Here is a 24,573-nt window from a genome sequence, read left to right as displayed (position 1 = left end):
TCGGCGAGAACGCGGCGATCTCGAAACGCAAGGGAGAGACGGTGTTTCTCCCTCGTCTGGTCCGCGCTCGGCGGAAATTCAATTTAGATATCGTCGCCGCACGCACGTACCTATAACGCGGACCGCGTTTGCGTCGGCCGATACGCTCCGATCGATAAATCGTAATCGGCGTAATTACGGTGGCTCGTAAACTCGTTCGACGCTTATCTCGTCCCGTGTTCGGTTATTAGCGGCGTTGGCTCCCCGCGAAGAAAGCGGGGAAAGGAGAGGTACGAGTAGTCTCCGCGGGAAAAAAACGAGCCAACCTCGAGACGCGTACGCGGCGAGCTTCGAGGAACGCTCTCCTATCCTCCTCTTTCTCCTCCTCCTCCTCCTCCTCACCGCCAGTATTACAATGCGTATCGTTCCATCTCGTACACTTTGTAAATTCGAGGGCAGATTCTCCGATTCCGCCCAAGCCGCGAATTATCGTCCCTCGGGGCACGCGATCGGTACGTCGACTCCTCGATCCCGTACGCAGATTCCGGCAAATTGTATCCCGAGGTGTCCCGAGCCGATCGTTGACTCGAAAATACCCGGTACGGCCTGCCGGGTGTACGCGAAGAATTTTCGAAAACGAACGACCGAGGAAAAAGGAGAACCGTAGCTCGATCGCCGCGTTCCCTTCCTCGTAACCGCGCGATGCGTGACTCCGATCCGTAGATAAATGATCGAGTTGCGCGGAACAAGGGAACCGAATCGTCCATTAAGATCGTATTGTTCGCTCGACTCGTTCACGGACCGGGCGAGTTCGTTCCGGATAGGATCTGTTCGCGTGCGTCAGCGGCCTCGAGTTTAACTCTCGGCTCGGAGACGAAAGGGGTTCGATTCACCGGGACGCGAGGAAGAATTTAACGTTCGTTTGCAACGCGCGGTACGATGAACCGCGTCGGGTATATACCTGCGCGATTACACACCGTGGATCGGTACACCGTACCTGGCTTTCCCAAAGAATTCTTTGCCCCCCCGCGTCAAATTGGAGAACGTCCTCGGTACTTTACGATCGAATTCTTCCCGTCTCTACGGTACACCTCCGCGCGTATCCCGTGCGATTTATTACGCGCGTTAGATCCTTAGAGATAGTTTCGCAACAACTCTCTTCGCGAACGAACCCGTGACCGGAATACGCGATATTCTCGATAATCCCCCGTATCTGCATCGACGTCTTATCTAATTTTATGTACATTCCGATGCGTACCGCGAGCAAACTAGTCGCAACCTTCTGAATATCGTCTCGTCGTACTTCATCGATTCCTTTTGAACCCAACCCCGTATACGCGGACGTCGGGCTCCTCCGTATACCTTATTAATATCTCGCGTTCGCAGAAACGCGCGAGCGCACGGAGTCGTTCTTTGCGAAGTATATTTTCCCGAGAAGATGTTCCGTGCGTCCCTCGATTAGTCGCGCGATCGGGCCGCGTTTAAATTATTCCCTGCGACGGGCCAAAGCGGCGTATCGCGACCGCGCCTCGCGCCTCGCGCCTCGCGCGCACCGTTCGGTTATCTTTAACTGTACCCCTCGATTTTATAATTTGTTACATATTATGCGAGCCGGGCGCAGAACGACCGCAGTAAATCCCGTGTGCTGTTGACCCGACGATCACTGGACCGAGACCGGCCAGCGCGGACCAACCGCCGTAGATATCCGCGAGGAGGGTCAGCAGGAAGCAATTAAAGTTTCGACAGAATCTCCCGGTTTAACGTTACATCGTTCGTCCGCGGGAAGGCTGGGGAAAAAAGACGAAGAAAAGATCGCGCGGCAACGATTTCGAGAAATCCGACCGTTCCGTCGATTATTTTTAACCGGAGCTTTCGCGAGGAAGATGCGACCGATTGTAACATCCTGTGTTGCGCATCGATCTCTCCGAACCGCGTCGAAGCTCGTTCGCGCTCGCGTTCGGTACTCGTCGTTAAGATTGCGTCGTTGCGTTAACGCGAGACGGTCGTTTTAATGGAGAACTGCTATGCGATGGCTCGCAATAAACCGAACTAACAGTAAACGTTATTCCGTTTTACGATTGACGCGCGAGCGCGCGGTGCGTGGCAAAGAGGACCGCGGTTGACCCGGCGAGATGAAAAGTCACGACGAAGGCGATCAATGCGATTTCTATTTCTCCACAGATTTCGCGACCGGCGCATGTCCACGAATATGCCCACCGAGCGGAGAACCGGTGTGCGGCAGCGACGGAGTGATCTACGCGTCCCAGTGCGAAATGCGGAAGAAGATGTGTGGAAAGGGTGAGCGGTTTTCCACAGCGATAATAATTACGATTAGAGTGGACGTACGCGTGTACGAGGCCACGGTGATTATACGCTCGGTTTACAACGTCCGTGAGCGTCGGAGCCGTCGGGACGATTTTCGTTTCCTCGTTTCGCGCGCGTTCGTACAGAGGCACGAATCCCGCTTCCACGGCGCCGTTAATGATAATCTATTAGCGCCGCCGTGCGCGGTGGTGGCGGCGGTGGCGGCGGTGGCGGCGGCAGCGATGGTGTTTCGCGCATCGAAGTCGCCGGTGCGCGCCGCCGGTACGCCATCGAAACCACGAGATCGGGCACGGTCGGCAATTATCGGTGCTTTACAAATTGCATAGGCGTGACCGTGGCACAGGAGAAGACCGCCTGCCTGAGGTCATCCGGTAGCAAGTGCGAGCATCGTTGCCCGGGCGATCAGGATCCGGTATGCGGCACAGACGGACGCACGTATCTGAACAAGTGCATGCTGAGGGTCGAGGTATGCCGTGTCGGGATCGAGCTGTCCCACCTCGGACCCTGCAACAACATATCCGCTCACAGGGAGAACTGCCCGGTCTCCTGCGAGTTCGCACCCTTGGACGGACCCATCTGCGGAAGCGACGGGAACGTCTACAAGTCCACGTGTCAAATGAAACTGCTCACCTGCGGGTAGGTGTTCCGAGTGTTCGATACGCGAACGTTTCTCACGCCCTAAGGATCGAGGCGCGAGCATACGGGACGATCGGTAGCAGACGAACGCGAACGATTCGACCGTACGAGCGAAATTACGTATAAATTTTCCCAACGAGTTTCGAAAGGAAACTAGCGACCCAGAAAACAAACTTTGAGTCTCGACGGGCACTGTTAACCAACCTGCACGTTCTACGCGCTTCTTTTCACCGGTTGTTGCGGTGTCTGACCTCGGACGGAACGGGGGAAACACGGCGAGTGTCTTTCGCGGAGCGTCGAGTTTCGAAGTTGCCAAACTTTGTGCAATTTTGAGAGACGCGGACAAACGTCACCCGGTAGGTATCTCAAAGGTCTCCGTACCGAGCAAAAATTGTAACACGGTAGTAGTTACGTTCCAGCTCGATCCGGGTGACGTCTATTCCGCGATTCGATCGTTCGGTAATGCTCCGCGAAGGACACCGGGTGAATACCAACATCTCTAATGTTATTGAACGATGCAACGAGGATGCACCGTTCCACCTGCGATAGGCATACCGTGGCGTTGTTTTCCGTATAAATCGGACTCGTAATCATTTATTTGCGCTTGTAACGCGGGCGCAGAGTATCGTCCTTAAAATATCTTTTACGTCTCGATGTGACCGTAGACAAGGCGTCGTGCGTACGAACAAAAAACACTGTCAGACCACCAGACATTGTCGTGAATCTTGTTGGCGCGGTGCCAAGCCAGCCTGCGGCAGCGACGGGATCCTCTACTCGAACACCTGTAAAATGCGAGCGAAGAACTGCGGGTAAGTAACGCGCGTATCCTTGGAGAAAATCCATCCCGGCGACCGCAGCGAGAACTCGGCCCGCGAACAACGACCGACCGCGCCCGGTTGCTGCTGCTTTTTTCACCATGACACGCGACACTCACTGCTACCTTCGGTCCGTTTAGCAAGCACGTGTTCGAGGTGCCGATGTCGTTCTGCGTGTCCCGCGAGCGCACCTCCGGCAGTCAATCGAACGCATGCCCGTTGGACTGCAAGAACGAGCCGGAAACGGCGGTCTGCGGATCGGACGGCAGCGTATACAGGAACGAGTGCGAAATGCAGATGCTCAATTGCGGGTGAGTCGTTTCCATCGATACTATTTATCCGTTATTCCACGGAGGAGAGCCAACCGCGACTTTCCGTCGCAATGACGAGTCCTCCGGATTCACCGACTCACCTTAGATACGTTTGTTATTTTTTTTCGCACCGTTTTTCTTTCTTTCGAAATTATCGACCCGAGAGACGTCGGTTTAACGCTTCTTTGCGAATTCACAGGCAAGCCAGACGAAAGGTAACGGTGGTGGACTTTGAGAAGTGTCGACCCCGGTTGACCAAGTGCATGAAACAGCAACAGAGATGCGGGAACGACGTGGATCCAGTTTGCGGCAGCGACGCGAACGCCTATCCGAATCAGTGTCATCTGAACGTGGCCGTCTGCTTGTAAGTATCCGAGAGTTGCGAAGAAAAAGGGAAGAGGAGGGGGAAAAAACGAAAAAAAAACAAAAGAAGTATGTAGCGCAATTACCGCGCGAACGTTTCGCGTGACGAACGTTCGCGGCCGTCGGTCGTTAATGATCCATCGATCACGCGAGTTAACACGTTGTCGTCACGGTTGCGTTTCAGAAAGGGCATTCAATTGGCTCACGTAGGAGAGTGCACGACCTTGAAGGAGACCGAACACTGCCCCGAAGACTGCAGCGAGGTACCCGAGGAACCAGTTTGTGGAAGCGACGGGAACGTTTACCGGTGATTAAGAGCGTTATTTGGATTCCGGGACGTCCGGCGCCGAGAGTTTTAAGAGCGCGTGAATCACGAACGGGTCGCTCGTTAGAAGAGATCGACCTTCGAATCCGCGTTTCGAACTCTCGTCGTAACCGTCCAGTCGAGATCCCATCGACGTCCGCGACCGAGATCCTTGGAATGGTATCTCCGGGTTGTCTCGGGAACTCTCGGCGTTGCTCGACCTTCCGTCGACCCACCTCGCGAAATCTACGCCGGTTGTGTACGTCACGCGTACCTATTTCTTTGCGTTTAGGTCCCTTTGCCATCTGCGGCGCGAGACATGCGGTCAGAGGGTGGTTCAAGTTCCAGCGCAACATTGTCGCACCACCGCGCTTTGCAACCAGATCTGCAGCGGAGAGCGCCAGTTTGTTTGCGGTTCCGACAACAAGCTCTATCGCAACGAGTGCGAGATGAAGAGGGACAATTGCGGGTGAGCGGCAATTGTGTTTGAAATTACATCTCCTCGGTGACCGTTTACGCGCTTTCGTGCGTAAGCGACGGCGGCTGTTCCCGTGTATTAGGCTACGGGAGGGGAAAGGAATGGGTCCGAATTGCGGCTCTCGATAACCCCGTTACTCGAGAGAACCGGACGTATTCGAATCACGGTCCAGCCGAACGATTCTCTCTCTCTTCGTTCGAATAACCGAAGCTTCGTTTCTTTCTTTCGTCGTTCAGGAAACACGTGTACGTGGTGCCCATGAAGAGATGCGTTCAAGGTTTCCTGTTCCGTGGCTGTCAAAAGATCTGCCCGCCCTACTACGATCCCGTTTGCGGCACGGACGGAATGACCTACAGCAACGAATGCTTCCTGGAGATCGAGAACTGTCGCAGTCGAAGCCTGGTTACGAAGAAGTATCAAGGACTGTGCGGACAACCGACGGAGGAGCCTAAGAATTACTTGTACTAGATCGATCGATTTCCATTTGTGTCGAAATACCTGTCGAAAAAATACTCTTCCGACCGTTGACGATTTCCGGACGACTCGGGCGGAATATTACGAAAAAAAAAAGAAAAGAAAGAAAGAAAAAAAAAAGAACGGTCGGGACACTTTTCCTTCGAGTCGAACCATCTTCCCGTAAGACGATGTCGCGACGACCGAACGAATCAATCGATAAAAAGAATCGAACGCTTTTAGGGTTCGATCGCGCGTCCCCGTTCGTCTCGAAACGAAATTCGATGAATCTCGCGAACCTCCACGGCATTTCCACTGGCAGCAAACCGTCTTTCCGAGGTGAAATTATTTCGAATAACAAGCATTTCGTTAGCTCGGGGCATGATGCCCGCTGATCGACCGCGAAGAAGATAGTTATCATTGTTTCCGTAATCGACCGCGTCGCGACCGTCGATTCATCGACGAATTCACGTACGGACCGTCCGCTCGATTATCGATTGGACCAAGACTGTAGTTAACGGATCAAAGCCAATTCACGCGGAACTTGTCCGAATAATTCTAACGACCACGATTGCCACGAGTCTCCACGGAATCCCATGTCCAAGTATTTTGGGACGGTTTGAATTCGTTTCGGGGTTTCGATCCTAGATTCGGAACGTTCCGACGCGTGCAATATCATCGCGATACGAATTTCCCGACGATAGATCCATCGTGCGTTTCCGCGTTGCTCCTTCGATATCTTTGCCCGCGCGTGCTCGCCGGTACGATCATTCTTATTTATTGTAGTATTATTATTATTAATTGTTCCATCATCTTTGCATCATTTTCTTTATTGCTATTGCTACGGTAACACGATAGTTCCGAAAACGTACCCTTGTTCTAATTCTAAGGAAATATTTAGCTATTGTATCTCCCCTCTGACATGTGATGTGTGTTCATATTATAATTATCCCTTATCATCGTATCCTTAATTTATTATCGAACATGCGACAATCCACTTTGTATCGACACTAACATACATGCTTCGAATGTCAATAATAAACTATATGCGTATATTTTAAGGTAAAACGATGCAGTTACTCGGCGAAATTTCGTCCCGAAATTCGTGTCCCGTTCGGAACGGTGTTCGAACTTTGCAACGGTAGATACTTTAACCTCGAATGAGCGATCGTACCGTCCATGATCGCGAGATGACGCCACTAGTCGCGATCCGTACCGTTGCCGCAAGATGGCGGCGATGTACGCTGATATTGACAGGTGCTGAGAGAGCATGGCGGCCAGTGTTTACGACAACTGATCGCGACCGATCGAATCCGCGGCTGACCCGGGTGTTTCGCGTATTGTTGACGCGATCTTCCCTTCGGCGCAGTGTCTTCGCCATCCTTGAATCGTGCGTCGTGCATCCGTTCGTTTCCCGTTGAAACAAAGCCAAGTGTACAATCGATCCGGTCAGTGAAACGTGTGTCCCAATCTCGAAAGTTTGGGATCAGGTGGTGGATTTGTCGTTGATACGGGAGTGCTTTCGAAGCGGATCGCTGGAATATTGCGCCGTTCGTCGTTATCGTAAGTACCCAAGATCGATCTTTGATTTATCCTCGAGCAACGCGACCGACAAAGGCTCGCGAAAATGGAGTCTCCTTTCTTTAAAATAATCTTTGGTAAAATTTGATAAGCAACGGACAGAAGAGGCCATCTTTGAGCCTCCCTGTGTGTATTGGTCATGCCGGCGAAAGAGGATCGCGATTACACGAGTCGTGTTACATAAAATACTGCCGTCGGATGACACACAGGATGTCTTAGATAATCGTTACGCGAGAGGAAGGGCTTCCTTCTTCCTCCTTCCCTTCGGCTACGCACTCTCTACGCAAGTCCCGTCCAACGTTTACCGAAACGAAAATAATGCCTACGCTTTATTTCGAATACGTGGGTCCCCCGACTCGTTCTCGGTTTCGAATTTTTGGTAATACGGGTAAACTTTCACTCGTAGCGACCCCGGTGCGTGAATGCGTCGGGTGTAAGCGAAACGACACGTCCCACGGTGCGAATATCTCTTTCGACGTCGGAGACGATTTCGTTTCGGCGAAACGAAATTTACGATCGCGATCTTCGCCCGTGTGTCGTTTCCTTTTTCACGTTTCGATATTCGGTGACGCCTCGAGTGCCACCGAATGCTATCGAGTGTTGCGTAAGCGTGAAAAATATCGAGGGAAATATCGATGGGCGAATCTAATTAAAACGTCGCATCGAATTAAAGACGCCACGCTGACTGGGTCACGTGCCAATGGACGTGAAATTCTTCGTTGCAACGAACTCGAAACGCCGCGAACGATATTCGTTCTGGCCACGCTACGTTCTCGACAATTTTTCTCCGTAAAATGACGAGTGTTTGGAAATGATGTAACGCGCGCACGGGTCGGTGCGCGCGCCGGGCCAGAATCTCTCTCGTGTTTACTTCGTCCACCTTTTGTTATCTTATCATTATCTCGCGCGTTAACGACGCGACCAGTGGCACTGTTTTTGTACAGACGGATGCTCGCGAACGTGTCTGGAAACTGTACGTGCATCGGAATTAGGATTCCAACGGTCGGGAAAGAATGGCCGTTGAGCATAATTAAATTTATCGATCGTTCGTCTGGGTCGTCGCGCGGCCGGCACTCGGAAAACTTGTTTGCGAATTCGCGACGCTCTCTCGCACTGGCGTTTCTTTTTTTTTTCGCTGTCACCTTTTCTGTTTCGCGCGCATCTGTCCCCGACAACCTTGGGGAGGAGAGGCGAGCACCGATGCAACCGGCACTCGCCTTCCTCGGTGTCGGGCGAAACGGAGAAAAACGCGTATCGATCTCGCTCCCACGAAATTACATAATCCCGTCCGATAACCCGTCACGGGCGATTAATTTTATAAGCTACGGTCCCGAGTAATTGTTTTCGGTGCGGATAATCCGAGCAGACGTCGCGGATCGTGCGGCGCAAGGCCAGAGATTCGATATAGTCGTCTAGCGCTGCGCAATAATTTTCTCGTACAAAAATAGAAAGAATTTTACGGTATATCGCTACTCGTTTCAAGGGTGGCGCGATTCGATTTGCACAAGTGCACGTTTCGACTTTGCAAATCCGATCGCATCGGGCTTACGCGTCCGGTTTGCGGTCACCGTTGCGCAATTTACGTTCGAACGAGTTCACGATGCATTGTCCGCCGCCAACGAACGAGACGATCCGTCTCAAAGGCGTGCGCGGACGAAACAAAAAGAAGGAAGATGTCGTTGGCTGTCGCGAAGAAAAAATTGGTCGGTTCTACTTAAGCCGATCGGCCGAATGGGCGCGCTGACCGCAAAGAAGGACCAATAGAATCGGCCTCGACCAATCCCGGCGGCACCTTGCCCCGTTCCTGCCTATTAAACGAATTTCCTAGCGAGTTGACCCGCGGATTGCTCTCGCGCTCCCAATTGTCGTGTCGTCGCCGTCTGGCCGGACGTATGCGCGACTCGTACGAGTTTTCCTCCCGCGGATTATCATCGCGAAATCCGCGCTGATTCTTCCGACATCCACCAGAAGAGGATTAAATGATCAGCGTGCGAACGGAGGCGATACTAATAGGCGCGCGCGTTTTATACGGACGACGTTGAGATCGTCGGATTACCGCACGGTACAGAGGATAACCTTAAATCTCGGTTCCGGAGATTTATCCGCTCGCGATTATATTTCTCCCAAGAACGGTATTGTATAATATTTTTCGCGATACGTTACACGAAACGAGTATCGTTAGAGGAGGTCGTTAACCTCGCAGTTGCGCCATTTCGATACCGAAAACCGAAGATACGTTTACACCGTCCGTTGTTCGTTTTGCGGTGGGACTCGGTTCAACAAAATTTCGCAAGTCAGCGGTTCTCGAGCTACACTCCGGTCGAAATGCTCGGTTTCTCGGCGCGGTTCGATGGTTCGCTCGCGTAACACGGGCGAACGGGCGAAGAATTCGATCCGTTCCAGCGGCCGGGAACGCTGTTACGCGCAATACCGTAATTCCGTAATTACGCGAGATTACGCGAGCAAGGATGGATCGGGACGCGCGCGGTGGCCATTGTGGATCGCTAACGCGTCGAAAAGTTGTAACCGCGGCGCGCGCAGGACCCGAGTCACGGGTTCGTCGAAAACCGAGCACGAAGGAAGTCAATTACGTTACATTCCTGCGTGCATTCATTGAATTAATTATACGCCCGGACTCGAAATGATCTATTGTATTTTAATGGCCGTGTCACACGCTCGAACCTTGAGCCGTAAGTCGAGGGAATCGACCTCGAACCGGATCTCGAATCCCTTTTTTTTTTCTCTTCTCTTTCGGGGAGGGTAATATGGAATTAAAAGGGGTGGCAGGTCTTGCGTGTCACGGTGCGAGTCCTATTCTGCGCGCTCAAACGAACCGAAACGGCGGCCGGTCCGCGCGCGTACACGGTGCCTGGCGCGCGGGAGATAAATTTCAGTTCAAGCGGGCCGGTATTGCGTCGCGATAAAATTCTTTTGTCGGGCCGTTCGAAGGAGACACGAAAATAATGGGAAGCGGTGTGTTTCGTCGAGCGGACGATTTTCAACGGGGAACGGTGTGCGCGTCGAGTTCCCCCGTGGCCGAGCGAACCGTGAAAAATGCCGCCGCGGCGTGCGTGGTTGCGCGTTCAGCGAATTTTTCTTGCGCGATAACCAACCATCGATCCCCGCTTTTACGCGTTTTCGGTCCCCGGCACGCATCCGAGTTAATGGCGCATGCCCTGGGAAACTCGTTGCCTACGGTAATCGAAACCTCGGCTCGTAGTATCGGTTTCTATCGCTCTTTCGAATTGTTCGGAAAGATAGCACGCGCCGTACACCGGCTACCAACGAAACCGAAAATACCGGTATTACGAATCGATATTTTCCGGTTACGTCTGAGAAAGCATCGTAGACACAGAGCTACGAAAATACCGGTACGGTAACAACGTTTGCTCTTTAACGACCCCGTTCCTGCGCGCGGTTTCTACACGCTTTGGTATAATACCACGCGTTCGTTGCATCCCGAGCTGTTGAACTTACTTTTAAGAATTTCAAACTTTGCGAAGACACTAGTCACTCTCGTGGTTCGCCGTAAAGACTTTTTTCGAGCACGTATCGCGAACGTGGAAACGTTGCTCACTCCCGAAACACGATTCGCGACGTACGGGACAAGTTCGCCCGTAGAATTTCGTAAAAACGTTCCGTGTTCGCGATTCGATCGTTTCCATCGCGCTTCGACTAGACACGACGCGAAATTTATACGACGGTACTTCCGCGCGGTCGATACGCTTCACGTTTTGCTTATCGGGGACAGAATTACGGAGGAGTCTCGTACAAACTGGAAACACGGGACCAACGCCTACGTAGACCGCCGTAAGCGGTTCTCATTCGCTTCCGGTCACGCGATTGTCACCGAGGCTTGATTAATCGGCCTCGCGATCGTTCGCGTAACACTCGAACGATGCGAGGGGGTTTGTACCCGATCGATTTTCGTCCGCGTATCGAGCAACCCTCGTTCTCGTGGTTGATTTTCGGGCGTTCTTCGCGAGCGATAAGAAACTCGTCCAGGAAAACGGTGTTATCTCGACGTCGGCCAGGAGTGCACGGGACGCTTTATTTTCATGGCCGAAACCGGAAGCTACGGGGGTGCACGGCTACCATTGTCGTGGCCCGCTGTTTATCCTTGGCGATACGTTATCTTATCCGCTAGTCCTTTACCTCTACTGTCGCGCGCGATAAGAAAGTTTTTCGGCGTTTCGAGTTCCACGATCTTTTGTAATATCCCCGATATGATAAATCTCGACTTAATTACGATCTCTTCCAGCCACGGTCGTCGTTTCATTTACGACCCCAATTACGTTACTACCGGCCCGTAACTATATTAGCGGTTGAACCGTGGCTCGTTAGGCGAGAGATCGTTCGCGAGGGGCGGCTCGTCGAACTTTGCGCGATCCACCGAAACGGATAATTGTACGAATATTCCCCGCCCGAGTATTTTCGCTCCTTATCGTTAACCGACGTTACGGGTCGTACGTTGCCGAGCGCGAAAGGTCACAAAAACCTGGATACGCGCGGGTACACCTCGCCACGGTGACGGTATTATCTTTCGATAAGCGCGCGGACGTTTCAAAGAATCGAGCAAACGCCGGAACGGTGCGATCGCTAATAACGATATCGATAATGGTAATTCGTAATAACGACTCGCGAAAGTGAGAGAGAATTTATACACGTGTTATTTTACGTTTCTCGCGTATCCACAAGCGACCCAATCTACGCATAATTTTCTGTCCCGCGCGATTATAACGATTCACCGCGATAGGGTCCCGCGGAAAGGCACGAAAATACCGTGGAACGAAATTGTAACGTTTCACGGCTCGGCTACGTAAGACGGCCGATAATTGCGTCTGAATTATCGAGCTCCGCGAGCGGCACGATTTTCTTAACGATAACAGGAACGATCGTCGCGAGCTTTCCCGATAGAACTCGCCAGAGCCGAAACGGTCGAAAGCACACCGAGCGACGAACGCGCGGAGGTGCTCCCGAGCTTCCGGTGGAAATAATTTGCCCGCGTAGCAGTCGGCGGTGTCTCGACCGGATTACCAAGATTGATATCAGTAATTTTACCACGGTAATTAACGCCGCTTCCCGATGCCTGTACAACGATTCGCGGCCGCGTTTCTCTTTTCCGGCCGAGCCCCGTGAGATAGAGGAGCAATTAATTACCGGTCTCGTTGATCAACGCAACGTTAAGTTTCACGGTCTACCTACCGATATACCAATCGACTCGATCGGATCGCGGAGACACGGGGCCCGGTCCTTGCGTCACGGTTATTTTCCAATTTCCGACGAGATACCGACCGATACGGGAACCAGAACGGATTTCGTATCTGGTAAGAGGAATAATACCATCGTCTCGTTCGCGATCGATTCAACGCGAAACTCGCGATCGCCCCCACGGCTCCCTTGAAATTATTTAATACAGTCTCGACGAGTATCCGGGTACGCGATACGAAAGGTAACCGCGCGAACGAAAATGTCCCGCATCGGTGGTGTTTCTACCGAGGACTGAACGGGACGAGCGCGAATTCCCAATTACGACGCGTTGAGAGTTACCGCAACGTTGTAAGCTGTAAGACGAATAAATTTCTACCGTGTTCTCTCTTTCTCTCTCTCTCTGATTCGAGAAGGTGGTTATTAAAGCGAGGGGACCGAGAGAACGCGGGAACGGAGGAACGGGGCTGTGCCGCGACGTTCCCAAGGTGTCGCGTGCGTTGAAATATCGAGATACTCCATTGATATCAATTTAGCCATTGCACCGGAGAGAGGAGGGGAACGACGAACTCGACTGACCTTATCCACGGGGTTCAACGTTTTCCATATTATCGGGAACATCCTTCTCGGTACGTCGAGGCCGCAAATTGGCGTAAAGTGCTCGCGCCGGCGTAAAGTAACGTCGTCTTTCGTTTCGTTTCTGCCTCGTTCTACGCTCTTCCTACTCCCGTTGTCACCGTTACACCGCGCGGGCTTATCGTGGGTGGGTGGTTTATACGCGGTGAGTCAACGCGGTCGAGCACTATTGTGGGATCCTTGAAAAATCGAGGCGGCAGTCATTGTTCGGAATTAAGAATTCTCGGGCCTGGCTAATAGCCGATGGGAATCACGATAAACTAACGGGGCCTCGGGCAGCCTCGGTGTCGCTGGACGCGAGGATCACGGTTTAACGTTGAACTTTAATGAATTTCAATCGATTCGTCTTCTATCCTCGCTTCGGAGGCGTCCCACCGTGCCCGAACACGACGACGTGAATCGAGTTTACGATACGGACGTGACTACCCCGATTTCTTTCGGATTAGAGGTTTCCGTGCACCTTCGGGGGCCCGACATCCTCGATTCCTCGAAACGTTCACGATTGCCGATCACAGCTCGTCGAACGAGGAGATCTTCTCAACGAGGATCGAACCGTCGCGAATCTCCCCCGATGTTTGCGTCGAACCGTCCGCGATTCTCGCGATGATCGACAACCGTCGTGGCAAACTGGAGAATTTAGGAAACGGTCCAAGATCTCCATTAGCACCGGTGACCCCGATTCTCGCACACCCGTGGTACGAAAACAACGCGAGGAAAGCGTTCCTGAGAATTATTCGTCGGTGTGTACCGTAAAAACGTCACGATCTCGAACGGTGACACAGCGGTCGAGCGAGGTCGCGTGCGCGTGACAACGGCCGGGAACCGTCGGCGAAATCGCACGGTTACGTGGCAACGATCGTCGGAAGCGACGACGCGCAACGTTCGATCGGTTTCTCTCTCTCTCTCTCTCTTTCTCTTTCTCAGGATTCTCGTTTCTCGACATTTTCGCGCTCGGTAGAGGCGTGTGTTTCACCCGGCGTAAAAAGCGGGGGAATGCATAAATATTAATCGTCCAGCACCGCGGGACAAAATAGAGCGTTAACGAGGCTGTTCGTTGGCAGTAATTTCCATTGCTGATCGTTCGGACGTGGTCGTCGCGAGTCCCCGCATCTGTGTCGACACGCGGCGCGAGCAAACATCGACTTTCCATGGGACGCGCGCACAACCGGCAGGGGACTGTGAGCGTCGGCGCCGAGAGAAGAGAGCCGAGACACGCGGTGTCACGCTGCTTTTCTTTCGACGGCTTTTGTTTCTCTCCGACGAGACGAGCCGAGTCGAGACGAGACGAGACTCGCTCGGTGTGGCGCGTTGCGTCGCGTCGCGAGCGCACGCGTGTGGTCCGCTCTCTCGAGCCAATTGGCTTCGAGCGACGTTCTCCCGCTGCTGCTCCTCTTCGAAAACAAAAATTAACCGGCCTCACCTCTCCGCGTACCACCACGAGCGATTCGAGAACAGAGATAACGGCAAATTTCTTCTTCTTTTCTTTATTCTTTACGCGCGTTCCAGACGTTCCTTCCGCGTCGATTCACGAAACGTTCGATGAACAACACCGCGAAGAAAGTACCCGCGACTGCGCGCACCGTTCTCCAGTTACGTTTATTTACCTTTTATTTTTCCTCGTTTACACGAACGGCTGGTTAGACCTCTCGTTGCGACGAGATCGCGATACGACCGAAAATAAATACGTACGACCCGGCTCCGATCGTTCTCGAGGGGCTCTTTTCCAAAGTGTTTACAACCTTTGGTATCTCGAACGTCCCTATTGTTGATCTTTAGACGCGGATGAAACCGTTCTGGATAAAGACGATCGCGAGTTTAGACGCGAATCTGGAGTTTCTATCCAGGTTCGATACATTGAAGACAAAGAGCTCGCCGGGGGAGCCTTCCACGGTCGACCTCCGGCGACTACGTTATAATTTCGTTTTCTTTTTTTTTCTCTTCGGGGATACACGCTCGGTCGTTGTGCCCCAATTACGGCCAACCACGAACACGTCCGATGAACGACGTCGCGCGCGGCCAGAAATTCGTCGCGTTTTAATAACGTCGCCGCAGCATCGCGCGACCAATTGTATTTTACCCACGGTCGGCGACCGCGGCCCGGAACGATCACGGACTGTCGCTTTCGAGTCCTTTGTTTCGTTCGTTCGTGGATCGGTGGGCGTGTCCCCGGTGCGAACGGATCGATTTGCTCGCGCGAAGGATAATTTATCTCGCGGTTCGCCGGCGATGCGGGTGTATCGAGACCGAGGAGATCCGATGGATCGTAAAAATATGAACGATTCCATCCATCACGCGCGAACAGAACGGAGCTGTCGACGAAGAAAAACTCGCCCGGGATTCCTAGGTGAATTTAACGTTCCGCGTGGACGTGACCGGTCGACGTTAGCTCCGTAAAAGAAGAAGAAGAAAAAAAGAAAAAGACGCCCCTATCCGAGTTTCGCGCGACAATGGCCCCGGGTGTCGTTCGAATCCTCCCGACCGGTCCGTACCCTCTTCCGTTTATATCCGACTCGATGCCGCCCGCTTTTTCGAGTCGGAACGCTCGCGAGGGCAAAGAACGCAACCGAGAGGGTGTCGTCCGCGTTGCACCGCAGCTGCGCGGCATGGACGACTATTCGTTTCTTCGTGGATAATCCTTCCGCCGTTTCAACCGTACCCCGTGGACGAAATTTATCCGTGAATTTCAATTTCGCGCCGGACCCTGGGGACCAGCGTCAAATATTTACGTTTCACGTACTTACGGGACTCGCGATCGATATTAATTCCCCCGCTAAGAAGCCAAAGACTGCGGAAGAAGGTGCAGCGACCCGGCTCGTAGCTTTTATTTCACGCTTCTCGATGCCCGGATGCCGAGTGGATTAGGATGTTTCTATAATCGACCGACGTTCGTTTTCGTTTCTTCGAAAAAGAGAAGAATTTTCTTTCCCGGTAGTCGACGTACTCGTTTGAAATTTTGAAGAAAAAACTCGAATCACCGGGTCTTTGAACTTTTCCCCGTGGAATCGCTCGGGCGGGAGAAAACGGCCGAGCGTTCGTTCCGCGCGAACGTCCGCGGTACACTCGGTGGAACGAACAGCAAGGATCTCGTAAAAACGACGAGGAACGAAGACGGTGGCTCGCGGCGGTCGTGCAACTCGGTTAGGAAGTCTTATCTTTTTCGTACGCCGGAAGTTGAAGATTCCGTGCGGTATCTGTCGCTCGAAGACGTCCATTCGGCGATCCCGTATCCGTCGAGGGTATCGCTCGACGGAGCGGCACAGAACGAACGACGCGCGTGGCTGTATTCGTTCCACCGTGCTCGTACTCGCTACCGGGAACACCTTCCGCGGCGTATCCTGCACCACGTGCTCCGGCGAGGTAAACGGCGGCGGTTGCACACCTGTCGGAAGGTCGTCGCGTCGCCCCGGGACGCGTTACCCCCGCGACGGTTCGAGGATCGGAGCGCCGCCGTCGACGCCCGCCCGAGCAACCTTCCCCTCCATCCTGTCCCGCGCTTTCTTCGTTTCACGGATGAGCAAATAATCAAGCGGCCGTGAGGTAAAAAGGTGAGCGCGCCGGAGCGACGCGCGACCGAGAGAGCAGCGAGACGCTCGCTCGTATGCCCGCGTGGCGGTAGGGTGGGAGGGAGGGAGGGGGATCGAACGACCGAGAGAAGTGGAAGAAGCTCGAGGGCTCGGGGTGGGGGGAGCGACTCGCGGCCGAGCGCCGAAGAGCGACGAGAAGAGTCGACCGGTCCGTGGGGCAACGCCACGAGCGCGACAAGGACGGACGCGACAGCGAACGCAGAACGCGTGAGCGAGAAGTGCGTGCGCAAGAGACACGGTAGCTCTTCTCGCGGAGAAGAGACAGTCGCCGGTTCGCCGCAACGCTGCTTGCATCGAAGAAGCGAAAGAAAACGGGGTACCGACTACCCTCCGTTCATCGTTCCAGCGTTCCTTACCGACCACGCACCCGCGCGTTTCCTTCCTCCTCGATCGTCCTCGTTGCCTCTTCCGTACCGCTCCCACCGACCGACACCACCCCACCTCCCCCTGGTGCTCGAGTTATCGGCCGCCAACGATCGCCAGTGACGGACGTCGATCGTGCCTCGCGATCTCGCCGCGTCGAAACCCGCGATCGGTTACGCGGAACCGTTTCCCCGAGACCACCGATAACGGACCAGTGATACCGGTGCGGTGGTGTGTGTGCGCGTTTCAAGAGGGTATTATCGTCCAAGGTAAACGATGCGCGAGCAGTCGAGAGACTCCGCCGATCGAACGATCGCCGGATACTCTCGAAACGAGAAAGATCTTGAAATTTTCTCCCTTTCTGGTTTCTCACGAGCAACGATCGATCCGTCGGTATCGTTGCGACGTCTTCGTTGCGCAAATTAGAGGAAAGTGTGCACGCTTCCCGGTGTAATTACGTAACCGCGCGAAAGCAGAGACGGAGGGGGGTTGCTTTTGAATACGAGCTGGAAGATATCAGCGAAAGAAACGGAAAGGGTTCAAAGTTACGCGAGACTCGCCAAAGGGTGAAAGACCGGCCACGTTTGAACGTAGGGTGGATCGGTAAAACGTTTCGAGAAAACGGGAGATTCGAACGGAAGGTTCACAGGGTGGTGTCTTTCAAAGACCGAATTCGCGAGCTCTCCGCTTTCGAGGATCTCCGATCGGGAGAATCCGGAAGATCCGCGCTCGATTTGCTCCGGATCGTTGATCACTCTCGCCGCGAAGCGTTTCGCGGAAAGAAGAGCGAAACGAGTATTTGCCTAAAAATGTGCGAAAGATCGCGAGCTCTCCATCCCGGTGATGGGTAGCGGAAACGAACCAGAGGAAGAGAAAGCGATTCTCGGGTCGTAGGTAACCAAGTGTCTTTGCGCGCGAGGCGAGAGAGAAAGAGAGAAAGAGAGGCGGATAAAAACCGTCTCCGTTTTCTATCGATCGGAGATTATTTCGAGAAGGTTTTCTTCTCCCGAAGGACAAAACCGTGTAATCGGCGTGGCGGTAACGGAACCGTTGAAAATTAATAGCGTTATGGTTAGCGAGGCGTTCGAAGCTCGCGGGCGAGAGGTTTCGTGATCGGTGCAAGCGTGTTCCACGAGTCGCTCCGAAAATAATCGTCGTATTTTTACACCGTCCCTTTATGCCCACTTCGCTGCCGCTGGAAGCCGCGCAAAGTGGCGTTAATTCGCTGCGAAGTAATACACCGAAGATGTCGCGCGTCGCGCGTTCGTCGTCGCGACGAGGGACGGTAATTGCGCGCGTTCAATGCGAAAATTGCTCGTCGCTGGTTTCCGAACGCGATCCTCGTTGCGCGTACGCGACCGAGCAGCGGTGATTTTTCATCCGGGTATCCCTCGATAAGAATCGACTACGCGATTTCCGCGTCATTATCGCGAAGAACACGGCCAACCGTTGATTTTTCCCCGGTAACGTCCAGAGACGGACGGAACCTCGTTTTCGATAAACTCGTCGTTTCCACGTGGCCTTATCGGGGCTTTCCGTCGCCGTAAACTTTCGCGGCGACCGTTTCCTCGCGTTTCATCGAACCGGCACAATGCTCGACTCGCTCGTCGAGGCGGCAGCCGCCACCCGACTGGAAACCGCGTCGAGACGCGCGCTCTTCGAGCTGTCGTTCCCGCGCTTCCGACGTCGGGGACGCGAACACCGACAATCGAGAACGCGCAAAACTTTTACACGTTTCGACGATTGTGCGCGCGAAGCTTTCGACGAGATAAAACTTTAACGGAACGCGACGAACGAGAACGAACGACGAAGAAAGAACACTGCAAGGAGGGAAGCAAGCAGTGAGACGTTCGAAGAAATTTTTACCGGTAAACGCTTCGAGTTAACGTCCGAGAAACGTTCCTCGAACGAGTCATCCTACGCTTTTTACGCGCGTGGCACCGCGGAGAACCGATTCCCGTAAAAACCTGGCAATTCCGTTTGAAAAAAAACCGAAGCTGCGCTTCGCAGGTGCATCGATGCACTTGAGGAAGAAGTGCACCGTCACGGGGAAGACGGACATCGTTAAACGGTACGGGCTGTTCTTTCCTCGCAATTTTCCGCTATTGTCGACCACGGGAGACACGCGACTCGATCGAATCCCGTGACTCGTCCCGCGTAGGAAATCGGACAATGGACGCGTGTTTCGAACGAGGTCCGATAGACCGTTTCTCGAATTCGAAACGACGTTGTTTTGCGTTCTCCGCGTCTAGTATTCGGTAACGCTGTAAGTTCGAGGACACAGCCGGTGGGTACCACCCACGGAATCCCACGGGGAGTTCGATCGTCGGAAAGTTTGCGTCGCGGGACGAAATCTCTCTCGGAGAGGGCACCGCCGCGCGTGTAACGGGAATCCGAGGCACGGCCCGGATGACGAGATCGCTCGATCGATTCGACCGACTCTGTGCGATCGAAACGCGAGCGTCGACCGAATGTCCCTCGTTCCATGAGTTCCTCGCGGTGTTCGTTACGCTCGTAGCTGTCTGTCGCGTGGTTTCGACCAAGGGGCTGCGCGTGCAACGCGAGTGCTCCTTTTTCGGTCGAATCGCGTTCGCGAAACGCGCGACATCCGAATGCTCGAAGAGTCCCGAGATCTCGAAGATCCTCGAACGAAACGGTGCGTTACCGAGTTACACGCACGAATTCGAAGGAAGACGTTCCATTGGAAACGCGTCGTGTGAACAACGAGAACCGATCTCTAATCTTCGAGTCGAAAATTTCCATATCGTTGCATCGCGAGGTTCTCAGAGTCGAGACGCTGCGTTGCGCGCACGTAATGCGAGACTCACTGGCCGTTGCTCTATCTCTCTCTATCCCCGCGCGATCGTCTCGTTTTACCTTCCTCGACGGACGAGGTACGCGACTCTCGGCTTCGCGCGCGAGATAAAAGACGCGGGTCGATTCACGGAACGAGAACTCGATCTTACCCGGATAACTGCAGCAGAAAAGTACTTCTTTTTCCCACGGGCGCAACGACTCGTCGAATAGGAACAGATTCACCGTACGTACAGTCATTGAAACGCGCGACTCGCGAGAATCGTTCGAACGGTGTCGATTCGAACCGTGGGATTCGCGCGAGACGATCGTTTCGTCGTTGGCCCTCCCTTCGAAACGAAGGTTTTTTTTTCGTTAAACGACGTCGATAAGCGTCGCGTAGGATCGTCGATCCACCGATCGCCGGTGCAGGTGAACGAATCCTCGCTCTCACGATTCGCGTTCGCCTCTTTAGCCTGTCCATCGACCCTAACTAGCTATTTATATACACGAGCTTCTTGTCTCTGTGGTCGTGGCTTCTGCGTATCTACGCCCGACGAGATACACGCGCTGTACAGCGGCCGTGTGTTCGCGGCGTCGACGAGCTAGCTCGCTCGTTCGTTCGCTCGCACGCTCGCTCGCTCGCACTCGCGTCCTCGCGCGCGCCCAATTATAAGCGTCACGGATATCGATACAGGCTCGCGTTCGAATACAAATACGCGGAACACCCGGCCGGTGAACGCGATTTTCAACGTTACCGCGCGCAACGGAATCGCGATCGCGATTATCACCGACGCTTCGATCCTGCCGCGCGTGTACCGCTCGAAATAATCCGCCAAGACGCGTACTCCTCTTCCCGTGATGTCAGAGCGGACGCGAAGGCCGCGTTCGCGTACGCGAGATCTTCGCCAGCCACCGTTTACCGGCATGTTGGGTTACCATCTGTTCCTCTCGTATCGGCTTTGTTTGGATTCGAGTTTTACGTCGGGACTCCTTGCCTGAGTATTTCTAACGTCCTACGACCGACGTACGAACGATTTCGAACGAGTATCTATCTTCGAATTCTCGCGAATCTTCGTCAAAAGAGTCTCTAGGTAAAAATTCAACGGTGAAAAAATGGACGAGATTCGGTGCAAGGAGATTCGCGACGCGAAGCTACCGACACTCGATGGAACGATCGTTTCGCGCGTACGATCCCCTTCGGGGCACTCGTTCCCCGCAACTCGAGCACCGTAGTTGCACGGCTTCCTGTACGGCGACGTAGGTAACGCGTAGGACCGACCACGCCTCTTCTCCGCGCTCGCGTTTTGCTACTCCCTTTACCGCCGGTTCTAAATCCGTAGCAAAAAGGAAGGAGCGCGCGGTACGGCCGGATAACGGCCAGGCGCTTTCGTGACTACGACTCGCCGCCGGTGAATCGCGAAATTGCGCGCGATTAACGAGCCGCTGGAAAAGAACTCGGCGAGAACTCTTTGTTCCGTCGATCGAACCGTCCGACCGCGGTTAAGTTCGTCGAAGGGGCGGTTGGTTGGCTGGCTGGCTAAATTCGGCTAACGAAAAGAAGAAGAGACCGAAACGACGAATCTCGCGACACGGGGGTACGCGCTCGACTCGAGACGCGAAACGCTTCTAGCTTAGCGATCGTTTCCGCAGATATCGTTGCGACGTTATCGATGTCTCCGTTTCCGGGAGATTCTCTGCTCACCGTCCTTCGTTCCCGTTTACGTCTCCGTTTCTTCTACACGGGGTGTCCCGCTGGAAACCGAATGTTTCAAGACAGTGGAAACGAGTCTCGTTTACCAAGCTCGACGAGTACGCTTCTCGTTCATTTTTCTTCTTTTTTTTTCGCAGTTCGTCCATCGCTTTCGAAATCGTATCCTATCGGAAACTAAACGGTCGAACGACTCTAACCCTTTGCACTCGACGCTTCTCCGTTACCAGATACCTCGATTGATCCTTCGAATCGTGTAATTCATTCGAAACGGAACACTTTCAACGTTTCGTATATATATATTTACATCTTGCAAGAAAGAAGCTATCGAATCTTGATTACAATTCCAAACGATCGTTTTCCGAATCGGAGAGAGTGCACCGAATTAAGTGACGATCGAGGATCGCAATAGTGTAAAGGGTCGAGTTGAAATATTTCTCTCCGCGACAGCTACGCGGAGATCGCCACCCGCGAAGACTGATATTTCCTTCGTGGAATTTTACCATTCGCGAACGAGACTCGATAGCCCGTTCTCGAGAGGTATTTCCTCGGGAAAAATTCGTTACTTCGTGCAACGGTCGTCGTGGTAGCGGGACGTCTCGAGAACTCGTCCCACGGAAACGTCACCAAAGTCCTCGTTTTTCCGTTTTCACGTTTCGAGGTTCTGGTCGCTGGTAACATGAAAGATATCGGCGGTGGTTGGTTCACCGGCGAGAAACGCGTAGCCACGGCTCTGTTTATCGATCGGTGTAGTCGCAGGCAGCTCCACGAACGAAGGAACAATATTCCCGGTGTTCCGTGCGTCGTGGAATCACCTGTCGATAGGCGTCGAAAAAGGAAAGGGAGTATAAGATACGACGCGTACGCCATGTTGGACCACCGTCGTCACTCGCCGAATATGCCCGGCGCATAATTATGAGGGCGCAGCTGCGAGATGGCACGTACACCTTTTTTCAAAACCACCGCTATGCACCGCCGTCACGCGGGTCTGCGTATTCCCGACGTGTATCAACACCGACGCGTCCGTGTGCGCCGCACCCGGGGACCGGAAGTACCGCGATATGGCATCCACCGGCGTCGTTTATGGCCACTGGATATCGAAGGGGAGGGGGCCACCGATCGAACGTATTCGTAACGGTCGTTCGATCTCGCTACGATGATACTCGATTTTCTACGGTTTACCGATCTCCAGGAATCACCGAACGAACGTTCATAGGGATCTTCGTGTTTGCGAAAACTGCATCGGTTCGTCGCGGTGATTGGTCGTTGGTTCGTCGAAAGTCCTTTGTCGGCTTAGAAAACGAAATAGGATAAGACTAAGGATAGTGTTACGATTAACCAGCGTAGCGTAACCGTACGCCTCAAATTCTGTACGTTTGTACCGTTGGATAGTTTTCGGAACGGTGGAAAATTAATTTTCCAAAACGCTTTACGCCCTTTCTTCGCCGACGAACGCGTAACGGCGTTGAAGGATCGGATTCACGGTCGGTCGGTCACGGTCGAAAGTTTCGATATTCTCGTCTCGTCTATGACACGTTCTGTCCATTTCGGTAGTTCTTTCGAGAGCTTCTTCTTTCGATCTTTCTTCGCTGGTCGTCGTCTGATTGGTACTTCGCGTGGGTCAATGTCGCGATAATTTCTCGTCCGGTGTCGCGCGAGGAGGCAGGAAAACCGTGACCGTGATCGAGCTGCGTAATTCGGTGTTCCTCGAGCACGGTGAACCCTCTTTGGCGCGCGTCGCGTGGAAAACGTCCGTGAAAGCGCGAGCGGGCGGGATCCGCGCAGCTGGATGTCGCGCATCGCGCATTTTCAATGGAACGAGAAACGTCCGAACGTTGGTAGCCGCGTATCGTACGAGTACCGATAGACGGCTGGTTCGATGAACTTGGAGATACTTTTGTCCACGGATCGTTACGCGCGTAATCCATCTCGACTCGTTTTTATTTACGCTCCGGTTCATTTTATTCCCCGACGAGTACAACGGGAACAACGGTCCGTTTCTGCTGTTGCGCGATACGGTGCGTTTATCGTCCGTGATATCGAGACGCGAAGGTCCTCCGTCCTGGTCGACATCGATCCTCGAGAATCGTTTCTTCGCTAAAAAAATCGAAGATGCGACGTATAGGTGCCCGCGTTGTTGGATTCTCCAGGTAACCAACGATTTCGTTGCTTCGACCGAGGTTATCGTACGTCGTAGGTTCGCGCGATCCTTCGGGCCTGGAGGGCTCGTAACCGAAGGGGTTGGCCACGACATCGATCACAATAACGCGTTTCCGCCTTTCCCGTCCATCCGGTGAGAGTTACGAGCCGATCGATCTCGTAAAATAGCGGCGTGTCGCGTCGCGAAAGAAATTAACGAACCGTAGACCGGACTCGACCATGGAGAACTCGTTCGCCAATTAGCGATTTACAACGGAACGCTCGGCGTGAATTTTCCCAAGCTCTCGGTATCTCCTATTGCGTAAACTCTCGGCCGACTGGTTCGCGCAATATCCGCGAGTGCCACTCATCTCTCTCTCTCTCTCTCTCTCTCTCTCTCTTTCTTTCTCGTTTCCCCGTTATCATCGCGGATAAATCGTTACGATAAAAGTTCCGCGATGTTTGAAATGCAAACACCGTCGAGGGTGCGCGCGCGTCGGCGCAGGTGCATATCCTCGGTGAAAGCGTGCGTCGAAAATCAACGCGGCTATTAAGCTCGCTCCGATCAAATATTCAAAGTGGCTCGTCCGCGCGGCTCTAATCTGCTCCCGGTGTAATAATAATGAAACGAACGGTGCCCCCGGCAGGAAAGACGGGAACGATAACCGGCCGATAAGGAGAACGCGTGGCGGACAGAAACGAAGAATCGCCGCTCATTGTCGTCGCCAGACCGGATGGCGTTTGCGCTCGCTGCGTCGAGTCGCCCGGCGTCGACTAATGGGGGCTCTCTCTCCGCGTTCCTCGTGCCGGTGCACGGTGGTTCGAAGTTCAAGGCCGTCTCGTGCATCGAGTCGTGTAATTACACCCGGGGAAACTCTCGCGTGGAAAAATGCG

The 24,573-nt window shown here is 53.5% G+C and overlaps 2 protein-coding genes across 6 annotated transcripts in view; both read left to right on the top strand.

The window, feature by feature from the left end:
• Positions 1–6,732, top strand: part of LOC143149875 (serine protease inhibitor dipetalogastin) — a 37,672-nt gene extending 30,940 nt beyond the window's left edge. For all 4 annotated transcript variants that reach the window (XM_076317649.1, XM_076317650.1, XM_076317651.1 and 1 more), the window contains 8 exons: positions 2,161–2,277; positions 2,631–2,940; positions 3,606–3,749; positions 3,896–4,066; positions 4,266–4,430; positions 4,614–4,736; positions 5,026–5,202; positions 5,448–6,732. In XM_076317649.1, coding sequence (XP_076173764.1) covers positions 2,253–2,277; positions 2,631–2,940; positions 3,606–3,749; positions 3,896–4,066; positions 4,266–4,430; positions 4,614–4,736; positions 5,026–5,202; positions 5,448–5,679 — 1,347 coding nt within the window. In that variant the 5' untranslated portion in view covers positions 2,161–2,252 and the 3' untranslated portion in view covers positions 5,680–6,732. The remainder of the gene's footprint in view (positions 1–2,160; positions 2,278–2,630; positions 2,941–3,605; positions 3,750–3,895; positions 4,067–4,265; positions 4,431–4,613; positions 4,737–5,025; positions 5,203–5,447) is intronic.
• A 194-nt stretch (positions 6,733–6,926) lies between these two features.
• Fak (protein tyrosine kinase 2 Fak) overlaps positions 6,927–24,573 on the top strand; it is a 49,916-nt gene continuing 32,269 nt past the window's right edge. The window contains exon 1 of one of the 2 annotated variants that reach the window (XM_076318479.1): positions 6,927–7,227. The gene's annotated coding sequence lies outside the window, so the exon portion shown is untranslated. Of the gene's footprint in view, positions 7,228–16,955; positions 17,306–24,573 lie in introns of those variants that run through there. The other variant, XM_076318477.1, reaches the window with a different exon arrangement.

This window comes from Ptiloglossa arizonensis, chromosome 8, assembly GCF_051014685.1.
Source record: "Ptiloglossa arizonensis isolate GNS036 chromosome 8, iyPtiAriz1_principal, whole genome shotgun sequence".
NCBI lineage: Eukaryota > Metazoa > Arthropoda > Insecta > Hymenoptera > Colletidae > Ptiloglossa > Ptiloglossa arizonensis.
The sequence above is the reverse complement of the archived record's forward strand: the minus strand, read 5'-3'. Positions and strand labels throughout refer to the sequence as shown.